Source organism: Pongo pygmaeus, chromosome 10 (genome assembly GCF_028885625.2).
Source record: "Pongo pygmaeus isolate AG05252 chromosome 10, NHGRI_mPonPyg2-v2.0_pri, whole genome shotgun sequence".
Lineage (NCBI taxonomy): Eukaryota > Metazoa > Chordata > Mammalia > Primates > Hominidae > Pongo > Pongo pygmaeus.
The window spans coordinates 24,687,201-24,701,966 of NC_072383.2; the positions used below are offsets into that span (position 1 = coordinate 24,687,201).

The following is a 14,766-nucleotide window of genomic DNA, read 5'->3' on the forward strand; positions in this document are numbered from 1 at the left end:
TGAAGGAGTTTCTAAATGTGGAAGATCTGTACAGTCTTTTTAGATTTGCTAGAATAGTATGACTTCAACATTTGAAACTTTTTATGAGAAATGCTAATATTTTGTGTTAAGTTTCATAGAATGGTAAGTAATGAATGGGAATATTTCATATACATTTTATTCGAGAGAGTAAAATAAATTAGCTCTTGTTTGACTATATAGATATTTTAAAATAAGATATTATAAGGTAATTGTTAGTTCTTAACTGCTTTGTCACAGCTATTTTCAATAAGAGATTTTTTTAAATAAAATATATTTTTATGACTTCTTAATGTAGCATAGCAAATGAAAACTTTATCCTATTTAATTTAATAGTTACCTAGTTGGCTAGTTTAGAAAGAGATTAATTTATGAACTCTTTAAGAAACACCTCTCAGAATGGGAAGAACTTTCTGCATATAAAAAATACTTTGCTCTTCATCTCCTTGCCCGTAAATTGGAGAATGTGATTATCAATAAAACTTCTTGGATTAATTATCTAAGAAATCTGAGTATCCCTGAAAAGGTGACAATGAATCAAATATGTCTCCTTTTCCTTCTGTATTCCCGCCTGACTGCTAAGGCATCATTTGAGGTATTGCACAATAACTCATTTTAAGCTGCTTAACAAGAATCATGAATTATGGAACTGCTTCTATATCCAGCTCTATCTTAGAATACTATGTCTACATTTTGCCTCTGTGTCTTATGAAGAAATGAATGGTCCGGAGAAAATTCATCCAAAATGTTTCAAGTATTAGAAAGTACGAATTTGGAAGAGAGGCACTCACACAGCCGCTTAAGACCAAATTAAATGCAATTTCTCTTTCATTTCCCACTTTTAATATTAAGGCTTAGCAACCATTTAATTTGTTGACTCCCTTTATAGCCATTGCACCTTTCTCTCTTATCAGGGCTTTCGGCAGACATCATATACCTCCTGAGTGTACCCAGGGTCTGAAGTTCACAGGTGAGAACAGGAAGCTTCCTAAATCACTCTAACGGTAAGCCTATGAGATACACATTTAGAATGATGGCTGGCCTAGAGATTCCTACTAAAATAATAAATGTTAAACCTCTAGAAGTTAATAAATGTTGTCATTAACATGAATGAATATGAAAAAAACACATAATATAAATGTCTTGAATGGTCAGAGGCATAGTGACCTAGAATAGAAAAACTCTTGACATCCACTTCATTATGACGTATTTAATAGTTTCAAAACAGGAGTATATATTTAATGAATAATAATGATATTTTACATTTACACAATAACTTGACTTCTTTAGAAATGCATATACTCATCTCATTTACATTTTACAATCTCCTTATAAAGTATGTAGAGCAGACATTACTGTGGCTGCCTGAAAGATGAAAAAGATAAAACACGGAGAGGAAGATGACTTGCCCAAGGGCACAGAATAATATGAAATGGGACTGTGACTACTAAGGTCTTCTGACCCCTTGTTTCATTGTTTTTTTTTTTTTTTCTGATAGAATTCATTAAAGCCAGACAATTAGTTTCCGATTTTAAGTCTTATGAATGCTAATTCATAGATAACTTGGGCCACTCCATTTTGAAAGTTTTAAATTCTCCATTAACAAACTCAGAGAGCATTAGAATTTAGATGCAAACTCTCAGGTGCAAAATGTTCAGAAAGAAACTAAAGTAAAATATCACATACTAGAAATGGAACTGGTTACATGAAAAATTCATTTGGGGCAATATGTGCATACAAAAATATTCATTGTAGCATGGTTTGAAACTGTAAATGCTGTAGAAATACTTAAAATGTCCATTAGTGGGGAAACCAAATAAAATACGATGTATCCATCGTAAGGAAATACAGAATAATTTACATCTGAAAGTATGGAGGAAGAAGATATCCATAATGTATTTTTCATACATGTAAGTAGTTTGTAGTCTATGTAGCATATATCCTCAGGTATATTATATGATATACAGTACGTATCGTAAATATACATAGTATATGTATCATATTATGCATATTACAATACACAGGCTATTTTGCTACATATTACCTATCTATATCTAAATATTTTAAAATAAATATATATAATGGATTCATATTTACAGGTATACCTAGCTCTGGAAAAACGTGTATAAAATTAATGGTAGTTACATCTGGGTAGTGGGATTATAGGAGTGTGTGAGCGAAGGCAGGTAACTTTTAGTTTGTTTTCTACAACTCTCCATTGTTTGAGGTTTCTGCAATCAGAAAGTGCTACCTTTAATATATTAGAAAAGAATATGAAGGGTATTATGAGCTGACCATATAAGACAGGTTTAAGAAATGTTTAAGTATACTCTGAAAATAGAGCCAAAATCAATTATTAGGGAAATAGTACTGTCTGAAAACTTGCTGTAGTTCTTTCTCACCTGACTTTTCTCTTTTCATTGTTGGAATGTGGAAATGGCAGCTGGATAAGATATCTAAGACCATAAGATGTAAGCTACAATTTGTGGAAAGCAGTATAATCAATAAGAGAGCAAGCCTGAGACTGGATGTCATGGAGTTACCATATAAGGAATGCTTAGATTATTACACAAGTGAAAAATATTCTTTTATCATGTTTAAACTAGTATTATTTTGGCCTTTTACAGCAGCTAAACCTGTATCCAAATTAATGCAGCATCCTATTCCACATGACATTTCAAAATCAGCACTTTTTAAGTCCTTATGGAAAATATGGATCTATTGTAGAGTTTGAAGCAAAATGTTTTATCTTAGCTTGTTTTACTAAATATTTTTCTTCTTCCATACTTTCCAATCGATCTTATGACATAAGTTTGCCTTGTAGTGGAGTCTTAGAACATGCTTACTGGAGATTATCATTGTATAGTACCATGAAGTTACATTTATTCAGATAAAATAATACATTGTTCTTCTGGGCTTACACTTCAGGTTGACGAACTTAGTCTGTTACTGAGATGAAATTCCATTCTTGCTGTGGCAACAAAAATAAAAACTTAGAAGTCTAAGGGTTAGGCTCAGCTATGACAAATTCATATGGTAATACCATATTTTGAAGCCTTCTGGCTGACAGCACAGAGTGCCATTAATCACTCTTTCCATCTTATGTTTATACATCGTCAAGGAGGAGACTCATGTTGAAAAGAGAATACTAAGCTGAACGGGCTTTAGGTTTAAAATGAATGACATTCTTATGTTCTTAATTGTAAAAAAGCAAATGACATGGATTAAAAGAAAAGCTAGTTATGGCCTAATAAAATCTGAGAAATTTATCAAAGAAAGAGTCTTTGCTTTTTTGTTTGCTTGTGTGTACGTATTTTGGTGGTGGCAGTGTGCATATGTTGGGGTGGAAGTTAGGTTAAATGCTGGTTACTAATATAGATCAGTTATCATCTCACGGAGTTATAATGATTAAAATCAATTATGTGACAATATTTAATAAATAATAAAGTACAGTATAAGCTATTATTTTTATGTCGTTATAATACTGTGATTGCCACAACAAAGACATATCCCTTTTTCAGTCATATAATCTTAAGACAATAATGTCAACTCCATTTTTAATCAAAAGATATATTTTAATGACCTAGAAACACTTTTCTCATGAGAAGTGGATGATGACTGTCACCACATAATTACGGAATGTTGCATACATTTTTGAACCCAGTTCTCTTTAGTTTTCAATCATTTCATATTTTTAAACCACTAACATAACTACCTCAAAAGGGAATTTAAATGACTGGCCATTCAGGTACCAAAATAATTCAATGCTTTGCAAATATACATATTTACAAAGCTTTACAACTAAATCAGGATCTCCCAAAGTTATTGGTTTATAAACTTCTGGGAAGGCAGAGGAGAGGGGAAGAGCTGGTCATAATAATTCTAGCACAGAAAACACAGAAGCCATCTGGGCATGCTGGCTCACGCCTGTAATCCTAACACTTTGGGAGGCCAAGATGGGTGGATCACTTGAGGTCAGGAGTTCGAAACCAGGCTGGCCAACATGGTGAAACCCCATGTCTACTAAAAATACAAAAAAATTAGCAAGGCATGGTGGCAGACGCCTGTAATCGCAGCTACTCAGGAGGCTGGGGCAGGAGAATCGCTTGAACTCGGGAGACGGAGCTCGCAGTGAGCCGGGATCGTGCCACTGCACTCCAGCCTGGGCAACAGAGTGAGACTCTGTCTCAAAAAAATAAAAAATAAAAACAAACAAACAAACAAAAAACAGAAGCCTAAAGACATGATTATATCCTCTTCTCTCTGCTTATTTACAAAGAACATACAGTATGGGATCTTGACAACACATTTCCTATTCTGTCAGTTTGATAAAAGCGTACCACGTTGATGGTTTTTAGCTTGTGATTTGGTGATTGTTTCAGCACTCATCACCAATAACCTGTATGTCAGCGGACATAGCTGACACAGTTAAATCAGAAATTAGCATGCAGTCTCCTAAAATGCCAGACACATGAACTCTTTGCATAAGAGATATAATGGAACCCACATGATACTCCCATTAAACAATGAAACATGTGACATTAACTAAAAGCAGGAACACATCAGCAAATATGCCTGAAGAAGTTTATGGTATTTAACTCCTAAACATTAATTTTATTGTGGTGTATGAGGAACTAATTAACTGAGAGTTTCCCTTTTTATTGGAAATGGAAATACTGTTCAGAAAACTGATGAAGAGTAAATACAGCATATTTTAAGTTTATTAAGCTTGGCTCATCGACTTCTATTTATTTAAGCTAATCTCATAAGGCAATTAAATATTTCAATCAGTAACTTTATATGGCTATTTAGCACATTTCTGAAAAATTAATCAACGTTTTAAAATGCAGAATGAGTATGTGAATATATTTCTAGTTTTATACAGCCAAAACAGTGACTAACTACATTTTCTAAAACTCATATGATCTTTTTCAACATGAGCTCTAATAAAAGGACAAGTAAAAAACAACAACAGAAAAAGTTTAAAACTGGCCAGGTGCGGTGGCTCACGCCTGTAATCCCCCAGCACTTTGGGATGCGGGTGGATCACGTGAGGGCAGGAGTTTGAGACCAGCCTAAGCAACATGATGAAATGCCATCCCTACTAAAAATACAAAAATTAGCTGGGCGTGGTGGTGCATGCCTGTAGTCCCAGCTACTCGGGAGGCTGAGGCAGGAGAATCTCTTGAACCCGGGAGGTGGAGGTTGCAGTGAGCCGAGATCATGCCACTGCACTGTAGCCTGGGTGACAGAGTGAGACTGTCTCCAAAAAATGAAAAAAAAAGAAAAAAAAAAAAAAAAGAAAAGAAAAAGTTTAAAACTTGGTGATTATAATAAAAACAGGTAAGGCTAAGGTTGTATTAAACCAAACAAATGTTTTCATCAGCAATTTGCTACTTTTCTGTGAACAGTTATTTTCCTCAGTCAGAGGAAGCCTCATTCATGTATGGCAGAGTGAGTTTGATCCTAACTCAAAGAGAGTGAGTGATGAAATGTCATCAAATGCCAGGTGTGATTTTAAAATCCTTTTTTTCTTTTCAAAACAGGATCTGTATTTGGCTTGTACTATATTATCTCAGTCTTTATCGCTTGTAAATAACATAATAAGACAGGCACAATGTTAGGCACCAATTCTTAGATAATCTCATTTGATCTTTGTAACAATTCAGTAAAATGGATCTTATTACACCATTGTGTAGATGAGGAAACTGAAGCTTAGTAACTTACTTTAGGACAATCAAAGCATCAGAATGAGGCAAAATCTGATCCCAAGTCTAGGCTCTCTCCTTCAAAGTACCTCTCTATTTGTAGTTGCCTAGTTGAGATTGCATTAATTAAATCAAAACAAATAAACCAAATATTGAATGCTTGAAATCATATTCACAAAGGAATCAATTGGTATAGACAAGTAATTGATTATCTTCATAATACTGTACACAGCACTGTTAAGTGGAAAATAAATTTTGCTATAATATTCTGTTCTGTGGTTGGCAGTGTAACAGGTGAATGACAGTAACTTCCAGGTCTAAAAAAAAATCGCAGTAATTTTTAAAACAAACATACTCTAGGACAAAAGTTCCAAACTTTCTTTGATTAAGGCACCATTGATGGTTCAATAATTGTTTCATGGGACTCTTAAAAACAAAGGAAATATCCAACTGCTCAATTTTATTTAGTAAAGTCCAAAGAACTTATCTATGATAGTTCACACAGTGTCCAATAGATGCCTCTGTATTTTCTCTAAAATTTTAAAATATCCTGTGCTCCTATGAATTAGCTACAGCACCCTGGGAACCTTGGCACACAGTTTGAGAACCATGGCACTAGGCACATGTCCAAATGTTCTTGGTAAATATTCTCTATCTGTAGCTATATTTCGTATTCAGTTTGATACTTTGAGCCACTCTTTTACGATCAAGCCAGCTCTTTTATAAGTGTTTGTTTTATACTGCATATAGTAAATGGGTTATTTTATTGGATTTTGCCATTCATGCAGATTTGTTCAATTTCCACATAAAATATCTTCCTGTTAAAATTTGTAAACCATCGAATGGTTACAATTATATGGCTGGGAACTTTATACCCAAACAGAAAAGAGAGGGGCAGAAGACTGCAGTCTCTAGTAATAAGATAATCATCTCTAATTTCTACCTCTAAAATATGTACTCTAAAGAAATAGCAGTGATCCTGAACATGGAGTGCAAAGAAGCCATGCGCTGCAAGAAGAGGCCTGGAGTGATAGTGAGACAAAGTGTTTTTGACTAACCTTATATCCCTCAACCACCTTATCTCAAAAGTTGCTCTCAAGTATAAAATTTTAGACTGACACCAACATGAACATTTAAAAATTATTTTCCTTTACAGTCAATTTTTTTGTAAAGTAGGATTTGCTCTAGGATGAGCAAAAGCAGCATCTTTCCGAAAACATAAAACTGTTCTACAGGTGTCAAAGGCATTTATATTTTATTTCAAAAATATGTATCTGACACAAGCTTCACGGCTCACATGTTGAAGTCTTTGATAAACAGTTTAGGATACTACTCAGACTTTCCAGCAGGAGCAAATGGACTGTGTTCTTGGACTCTTCAACCATCCACTGTGTACTTGAACCAATTCATTTGTACACCCAGTTATTTTATTAATTTAGACTTGAAACTTTAGTTACTTAGTTGTTCAAACCTAAAGGGCTGCAATAATTATTTTCTCATTAAAATGAGCTATTACCCACAAACATAATTTAGAATTGAGATTTTAAATTATCTCTTAGAGAGCCTGGGGTGTGTTTACGTATAACAACTAAGTTGACAGTTTTAATAGAACTGAGAAGTTCAAAATACAGATGATTCAACTAATTTTTTTCTTTCCCTGAATGAACTTGTCTCTGAATGAAGCTGACTGATTAAACCACTGTTTTCATGTAATTATTTTCAAGTTCTATATTTATTTTATACACACACATTTTATATATATATATACACACACACACACACATATATATATATAGTGAGAGAGAGAGAGAGAGAAAGGATTTGATTCAAGAATACACATCATTTTCACCTCCTCAGAAGTTTTCAAGTATTTTTAGGATTTTAATAAGTAAGGAAAGCAATAACTAGATATGGATCCATGAAGTGGTTTCATGCTTAATTTCATTAATACCAAATGCCACACAGAATCTGAGATGCTGCTAATACTACATCAACATCTGTGAACTGATCCATATACTGATGGAAAAGAATGGACAGCAATATTCTTCAGAGTATCTTTTCTATCTGTCTAATCAATTTTCTCTGATGTGCCTGGCTATGCTGCTACTAATTTACTCTTACACTGTTTAAATGATATACATTCTAGTACTCAAGAGAGGCTCAGCAACTGCATTTTGTGGGTTTCCATTCCACACCACATTTCAGCTATTATACATTTCTTAAAGAAAAAAATATCTTTATGTCCAACTAAAAGCTTCTGTTTCAGAAACAGGAGATGTTAACTCAATTTACAATGATTAGGTTCCTTAAACTGTGTTTCTATTTTTTTTTTCCTGTCGAGTACATTTAAAGTTTCCAGTTTAGTCCCAGAGATTTTAAAATTTATTTTATGTGTTTGATGAAGACATCTAGTTTAAACAGAAACGTTTATCATCAGTATGTTCGATAAATGGATTGATGAAAAGTATCTGGAATTTTTATAACAACAAATAGCGTATCTTTCATATTTGCTTAAAATTGAAATCAAGATGGGTTGGTCAGTCTCTTTTATTGAAGACTATGTAATAAATTAAAATGATTGGCAACCAGAAAAGTCACAAATGGTTGACAACCACGAGGGGAATAAATCAGGAAATCCCACTGAAGAGCGGAAATGGCACAATTTCTTCTCCTACCTCTATTCCTTTCCTGAAATGTGACTAGGGAGGACGTCGTCTGGACTACTTTTCACTTCCACCCAGTTCTTCATTCAAACGGACTCAAAACGCCAGGGGTCAACAAGGGTGGCACTTCTTTTTGCTACTGGCTTCTGTTTAGTTCTAGAGTTTGGTGTGGTGCCAGTTTCAAGCTTGCCAGGAGCTGTAAAGGCTTTTTTTTCTGTTTTATTTCCAAGGTTACAAAAGAAGTGGTATCATTTATAACTTTAAGCGCTAAACGTATGAATATCAAATGGTTAATATACTAACTATTTTGGAAAAGGAAAAAATTCTCCATGCCACATTACATTAACACTCAACAAATTTAGTATGCCAACTCTGTCAAATGAGAGTGAGGTGGAGGTGTTCTTGACCTTTTCCAGGCCTACAGTTATGCTATTGTTCATACTAAATGTGGTTTTCTCTTCAGCACACAATATTGGCTAATGGGACTTACTTCTGCAGTTGCTTTAAAAAACTTTTTTGTTTTATTGAAAATATAACTAGTCTATATGTATATATTACAGATGCAGTCAAAGGCAACTAATGATTTTAGAAAGTGTCTTTTTTTGGTTGTTTTTTACTAAAAACACATCTATGGCATGTATTTAATGTGAACAGTAATTCCTTGAGAAAGTAGAAACAAAACAAAAAACCTTTCATGATTTAAAAATCAGAATTAAAAAAATCAGAATTTAGTGTAGCAATAAAAATTAAAATTCTATTCATAGAATTTATTATTAGAATGTAAAATATTTAGAATGAATGTAGTATTTAATTATTAAAAAAAAGTTGGTGTGTCTGGATGAGTTGATAACCTACAAAGGTAGGATGATGTGGAAAGTAATATTAGATGAATAGATTAAGAGTCCAGAGTGAGAATTCCATTTAAAACACAGGACACCAAAGTAAAGGGAAAGATTTGCGGAAGCGGTATGAAAATCTCAAAGAGCAAAGCACCACACATATGTGAATTTTTATAGTCTTGAATGCAGACTGCTTTTATCTTAACTCCAGAGTTGCAATCTTCTAATCTCAAACGGCTTTGCATATTTAAGAAATTACAACCCATTTCTTCAATATGATATAGAGAAAGATTTAAAGACGAGAAATAAATGTTGAAATCCCCAATGTGAGAATTTAAAACATCACTTACAAGAAAATATAGAACTGATTTGTAGTAATGTTAGAATGTCACAGTTTCTCAAATTAATTAAATACTAAAGCACAACAAGATGTTAATGGCACAATTTATTAACATATATATATATATATATAAGCCAAAATGCACTGGAATTTAAAAACAATATTCTATGTAATTATCTAAAATAATATTTCACTAATTTTTTTCAGTGCTGTTCACTTTTATCAATGAAAATATTTCAATCAACTTGCTTTTACTATTTTCCTTCTGGCTATGGTAAAGATGTTCTGGAAGATATCTAGCTTAGCAATCTAGCCCCTCTTTAGAATGTGTTATTATTTTTACCTTACAGAATACAGTTGGCATTTTGACTATAATTTTTTCAAATGATGTATTTTTTTCCTAAGACTAACAATGTGCAATTTATATTTGGGTAAGAAAGAAAAAGGCATGAAATCACAGGCATCTAAAGTTAATAAGCAATATAAACAGTTATCCTAGTATATCACGTAGCTCAAAAAATGTCTTCTATATTGCTTATGTATTCATTCATTCATTCATTCATTCAAAAACGTTGAATGGTGTATTAAAAGTTGAGATACAACAATGAGTATGACAGAATCAGCAACTGCCTTCAGAAAGTTTACAAATAAAGTGAAAAAGAAAATATACAGAATCCAAAGGAAGCAGGAGAAAGGGACCTAACTTAGGTCAAGTCAGGCAAGCGCTCCCTAATCTGAGCTAGAAGCACTTCACAATGTGAAGGAGAGTGAATACTGATGATGCGAGTCCAGAGTCAAGAAAAAGAATGGTTCGGTCTAAGAACTAAAAAGACTGGTGAGAATTTAGGCTGTAAATATTTGAAAGAGACAAATAACAGAAGGCCGACTCATTCACGTCAGAAAACTTGGGTTTATCTCACTGTTAAAAAGGTGGTAAAAAGCACATTCCTATGTCATCTATGCAAAAAATAAAATGAACCCACAAATTACATTCATACATTAACAATACACTGTAAATAGAAATCATGAAATTGAATTATAAAGAGTTATTGGCTTCAGAAGCACAGATTTAATCTAAGCCCTTTTAAATACGAACACACTTCTCCACACATTCTGTGTGTGCTTCCTCTTTAAAATAAAAATGCTATATGGGTGATCTCATTTCTTGGTGTGGCAGTAATATTAAATTGCCTAATTTAAAGCTTTGCCCTCCACCCACTCCCAGATGAAAAATCAACAGTACTTACTACATCCAGCCTTATAGCTGAAGCCTGGAGGGAGGAGGAATCCTTGCTGGGCAGCTGCAGCCAGCGTCCGTTGATCAGGAGGGAATACGGGAATCATTAATGGCGGCAGCTGACCTTGAACCTGCTGAACGTGATAGAGCGAATCAAAGAGAAGAAGTTTCGATGCTCCATGCTTCTTCCCACCCTCCTTATTTCATGATAAAAGAAAATCATTTATTCAATTCAAAAGACTGGCATAGAAGCTTGCTGGGATACTGGGCTTGAGGACCTGCTTTGGGACTACCTTAAACAGCAGAACTAGAAAATCGTAGAGCTGAAAGGTATTATTAAGTCGACTCTCTAACACGATGAATAATTTCCCTACATGATATCCTCGGCAGTGATGAAAATATCACTACTTTGCATGATAAGCCTTTTTCTTATTGCACTAATGAAATGGCTAAAAAATTACCCCATAGAAGGAACTGAAATCACCCTCTGCAAATCCTACTTGTTGGGACTAATTCTACCGTCTAAAACAAAACTAACTAAACCTGTATCATTTTATATATAAATAGCTCTTCATTATTTGAGGACAAATTCTCATGTTCACACATAATATTGAATTTTTAAACTATTGAATACAGTAATCGACCTGGAAGAAAGATTACAGAATAGATAAAACTTTACTCTTTTTTTTTTTTTTTTTTTTTTTAATAGAAGAGGTAAGTAATGCCAAAAGACAACTGACTAGCCACAGCATTAGTTAGAACTGGGTCTAGAATTCAGTCTCTTGAATCCTGCTACAGATTCTCTGTACAATATTTGTGCCTGTATCTATCCCTTTTGAAGCAACCGAACGACTCCACAGACCACAGGCTCTCTGTTTTGGTTGTCATCTTTGGAATACACTCTAATTTGCTGGTCCCACTCTCAGAGTATGGGGTTCATATTCGTTAATAAATAATCCAGCACAATAGAATCACTATCTTGTTTGAGCTGAAAAGGAATTTTTAGAAATATAACCTAATATGGCCATTTCTGCAGCCTTGTCACATTATTAACTAGAGATTTGTCATTAACTAAAATACTCTTTTTGAACAAATATTTAAGCAAGATCTCCCTGGTGAAAATGATTATTGGTTAGTGTTTATTGATGGATGGATATATGGATGGTAATTTGGGATCATGTTTAAAATTACCTTTCTGACGGTTTATTCTCCTCCACTAGTCTTCCCACACATTGAACAGTTATTTGTAAAATATTTAATAAATGTCTACTATGTGCAAGAAACTGAGCTAGGCAGTAGAGATGCAATAGTGAACAAGAAAACCAAAATCCCACATCTATGAAGCCTTGATTATAGTAGGGATGATGGCGGTGAAAAAAGTAAAAGAAACAAATACGCAAAGATAATTACATATTTATTCAGTCACTAATCCTAACAGCACCTCTGAATTGTCTTTCAGATCTGTTTTCTTGTTTTCCCAGTCGCATTACACATTCCTAGGTTTCTTACGATTCTTACAGTTCTCATCATTTCTCACTTTAAAAGCCCACCTTCAATTTCTCCTTTATTTAATCTTCCACAGTAAACCTCCGAGCTATTTCTGAGATTTTGGTTGGTGAGTGTGGGGGGCAGCGAGGACTGAGAGAGGGAGAAGGGGAGGAGAGGGAGGGTGAAAGAGAAGGCAATGTGTGTGTGGTGATGGGGGTGGCAGAGAGAGGGAGAGAGAAAAGCAATATGTGAATGGTAGATCTGTTTTCAGCAATGACACCAAATTACAAAGAATTATATAGGGAAAGTTTTATTGGCTATATTGTTAATTGGTTATTATTTGTATATAAAGCATTCTTGTTATGGTGGTTTTTATCTAGATAATTTATACTTTAATAGTTTCTAATATTCTTTCAGATAAAATTTTTAGTATTTTAAGGAATAAATTGTAATGAATTCTGGAGCTTTTATTAAATCTGTGCATTCTAAACTTCGGTCTTTTATAGATTAGATTATTAAAATGCATTTTGTTTTAGTATTATAATTTGTTTTAGTGTCTAAATTTTTCAAGATCCATTTGTAAAGAGTGACATCGAAATTTAAAGCTGAGAAAGACCCTAGAGATTATCAGCAACAACATAACCATCATGCTAATGAGGAAATAAGACCTAGCTTGGCCAAATAAATTGTTCAAGATCCCATATTTAGCTAAAACCAAACTTACACTGGAACTGCATCTCCTGTCTCAATCTAGTGAGGGGAAGTAGGAGATAAAGGAACTGAAAGAGGAGCTACAAGGTGGAAAAAAGGGAGCTAAATGAAAAATAAACCTAATTTCACAGTCCCAGTGATTGGTTTTTATCAGACCATCATAGAACAGACTGTAGAGTACTGTACTATTAATAATAAGAATACAGTAAACAGTAAAATAAATGTAATCCAAAATGTGTGGTTAATCTATGTGAGCGACTAAAAACACATCTCAAAATATCGTTGATCCTGATTATTTGTGGAGTCTGTATTTGTAAATTTGCCTATTGGCTGAAATTTACTCATACCCAATTTTAATAATGCCACTTTCCTGGTCATTTGCAGACGTGCACAAAGCAGGTAACAATTTTGTTGGTAATTTTTTGTTTAAAAAGCTCCCAAGCATAATGCTTAAGTGCTTCCTAGTGTTTATGAGGCAAGAGGGCTGTGGTGTGACTTACGCAGAAGACTATGTATTAGATAAGCTTTGCTCAGGCATGAGTTATCCTGCTGTTGGCTGTGAATTCAATGTTAATGAATCAGTAATAAATATTAAACAAGGTATTTTTAAACTAAAACACACACAAAACAAAGTTATGTATTGATTAGCTGATGAAAAGGTTGTGACCAGAAGCTCGCAAGAACCTAACCATACTTCCTTTAGGAGCAATTGTTCAGCATTCACTAATTCAGTGTTCATAGCAAATTTACAGACCATAACACATACAAATAATAAGCAGTGACTGTATTATTCCTATATCTTGATGGATTTTCATTGCACTGCTGCTGAAATTTAGCCAACATTTGGGAGAAAAGGACACACAATATCAAAACAATATGTTTTCTGGGTAGATTCTAAAACTAACTTGGTATAGGGTTAGTAATTCATTCTATATATTTTCTAGTCTTGAATATTTCCAAATCCTGATCACTATTAATTTCTTTTTTTTTTCACCGAATGTATGAAATTTCCTTTAAACCACTCATTAAAGTTGAAAATGTGTGACATTTATTAAGTTTCAACAAAATACTTCTATCATAAATTTTTAAAAGCTAGGGGGCATGTTATTCGCAGGTTAAATAATTCATAATACACATAAGAGGCTACTTCTTATATTTTAAAAACTTTTAAAAAACCCTGTCTTAACGCTTTTTATGTGTCCACCTCAAGACAAGATACTACACAGTCTCTAAGATGTTATGAATCCAATACAAATCAATTATATTATCCCATTTATGAAGAACAAGTAAATACCTATCAATTACTCATAGTTAAATATTTTATATTTTATGTAAATGTTCTATTGTTGAAACACTCAATGGCTTCAAGAAATTAATGTATTAAGTAGATTCTTAAGATTATTTAATCTGAATTTCATTACATGTCCCTATTTATTTATTCAATCAACATTTGCTAAGTAGAATATGCAGTTTGTGATAACTAGGGATTAAAAGATGAATTCATATACATGGATGCTCTCTAGGAGCTCTGAATCTGGTGGGGCAAACAGACAGATAATTATAATGCACTGCTGTTAATTCAGTAATACAGACTTTTATAGGATACTATGGAAGTACAGAAGAGAGGCTCCTAACACAGCCAGGAGAAGTCACTAACGGCCCTGTGAAATCAGATGTGGCAGGTACAGGGCCTGAATAGGTAAGGAGTGGAGACAGAGACATAAGAAAAGGAACAGGGGCAAGAAAAAAACATCATGTGAGG

General features: G+C 33.7%; 1 protein-coding gene across 20 annotated transcripts in view; it reads right to left on the bottom strand.

The window, feature by feature from the left end:
• The window catches only part of SOX5 (SRY-box transcription factor 5), a 1,038,078-nt gene that overhangs the window by 125,314 nt on the left and 897,998 nt on the right, over positions 1-14,766 (bottom strand). For 15 of the 20 annotated variants that reach the window (XM_054445328.2, XM_054445330.2, XM_054445334.2 and 12 more), the window contains one exon: positions 10,816-10,939. In XM_054445328.2, coding sequence (XP_054301303.1) covers positions 10,816-10,939 — 124 coding nt within the window. The remainder of the gene's footprint in view (positions 1-10,815; positions 10,940-14,766) is intronic. The other 5 variants (XM_063672516.1, XM_054445336.2, XM_054445325.2 and 2 more) reach the window with 1 other exon arrangement.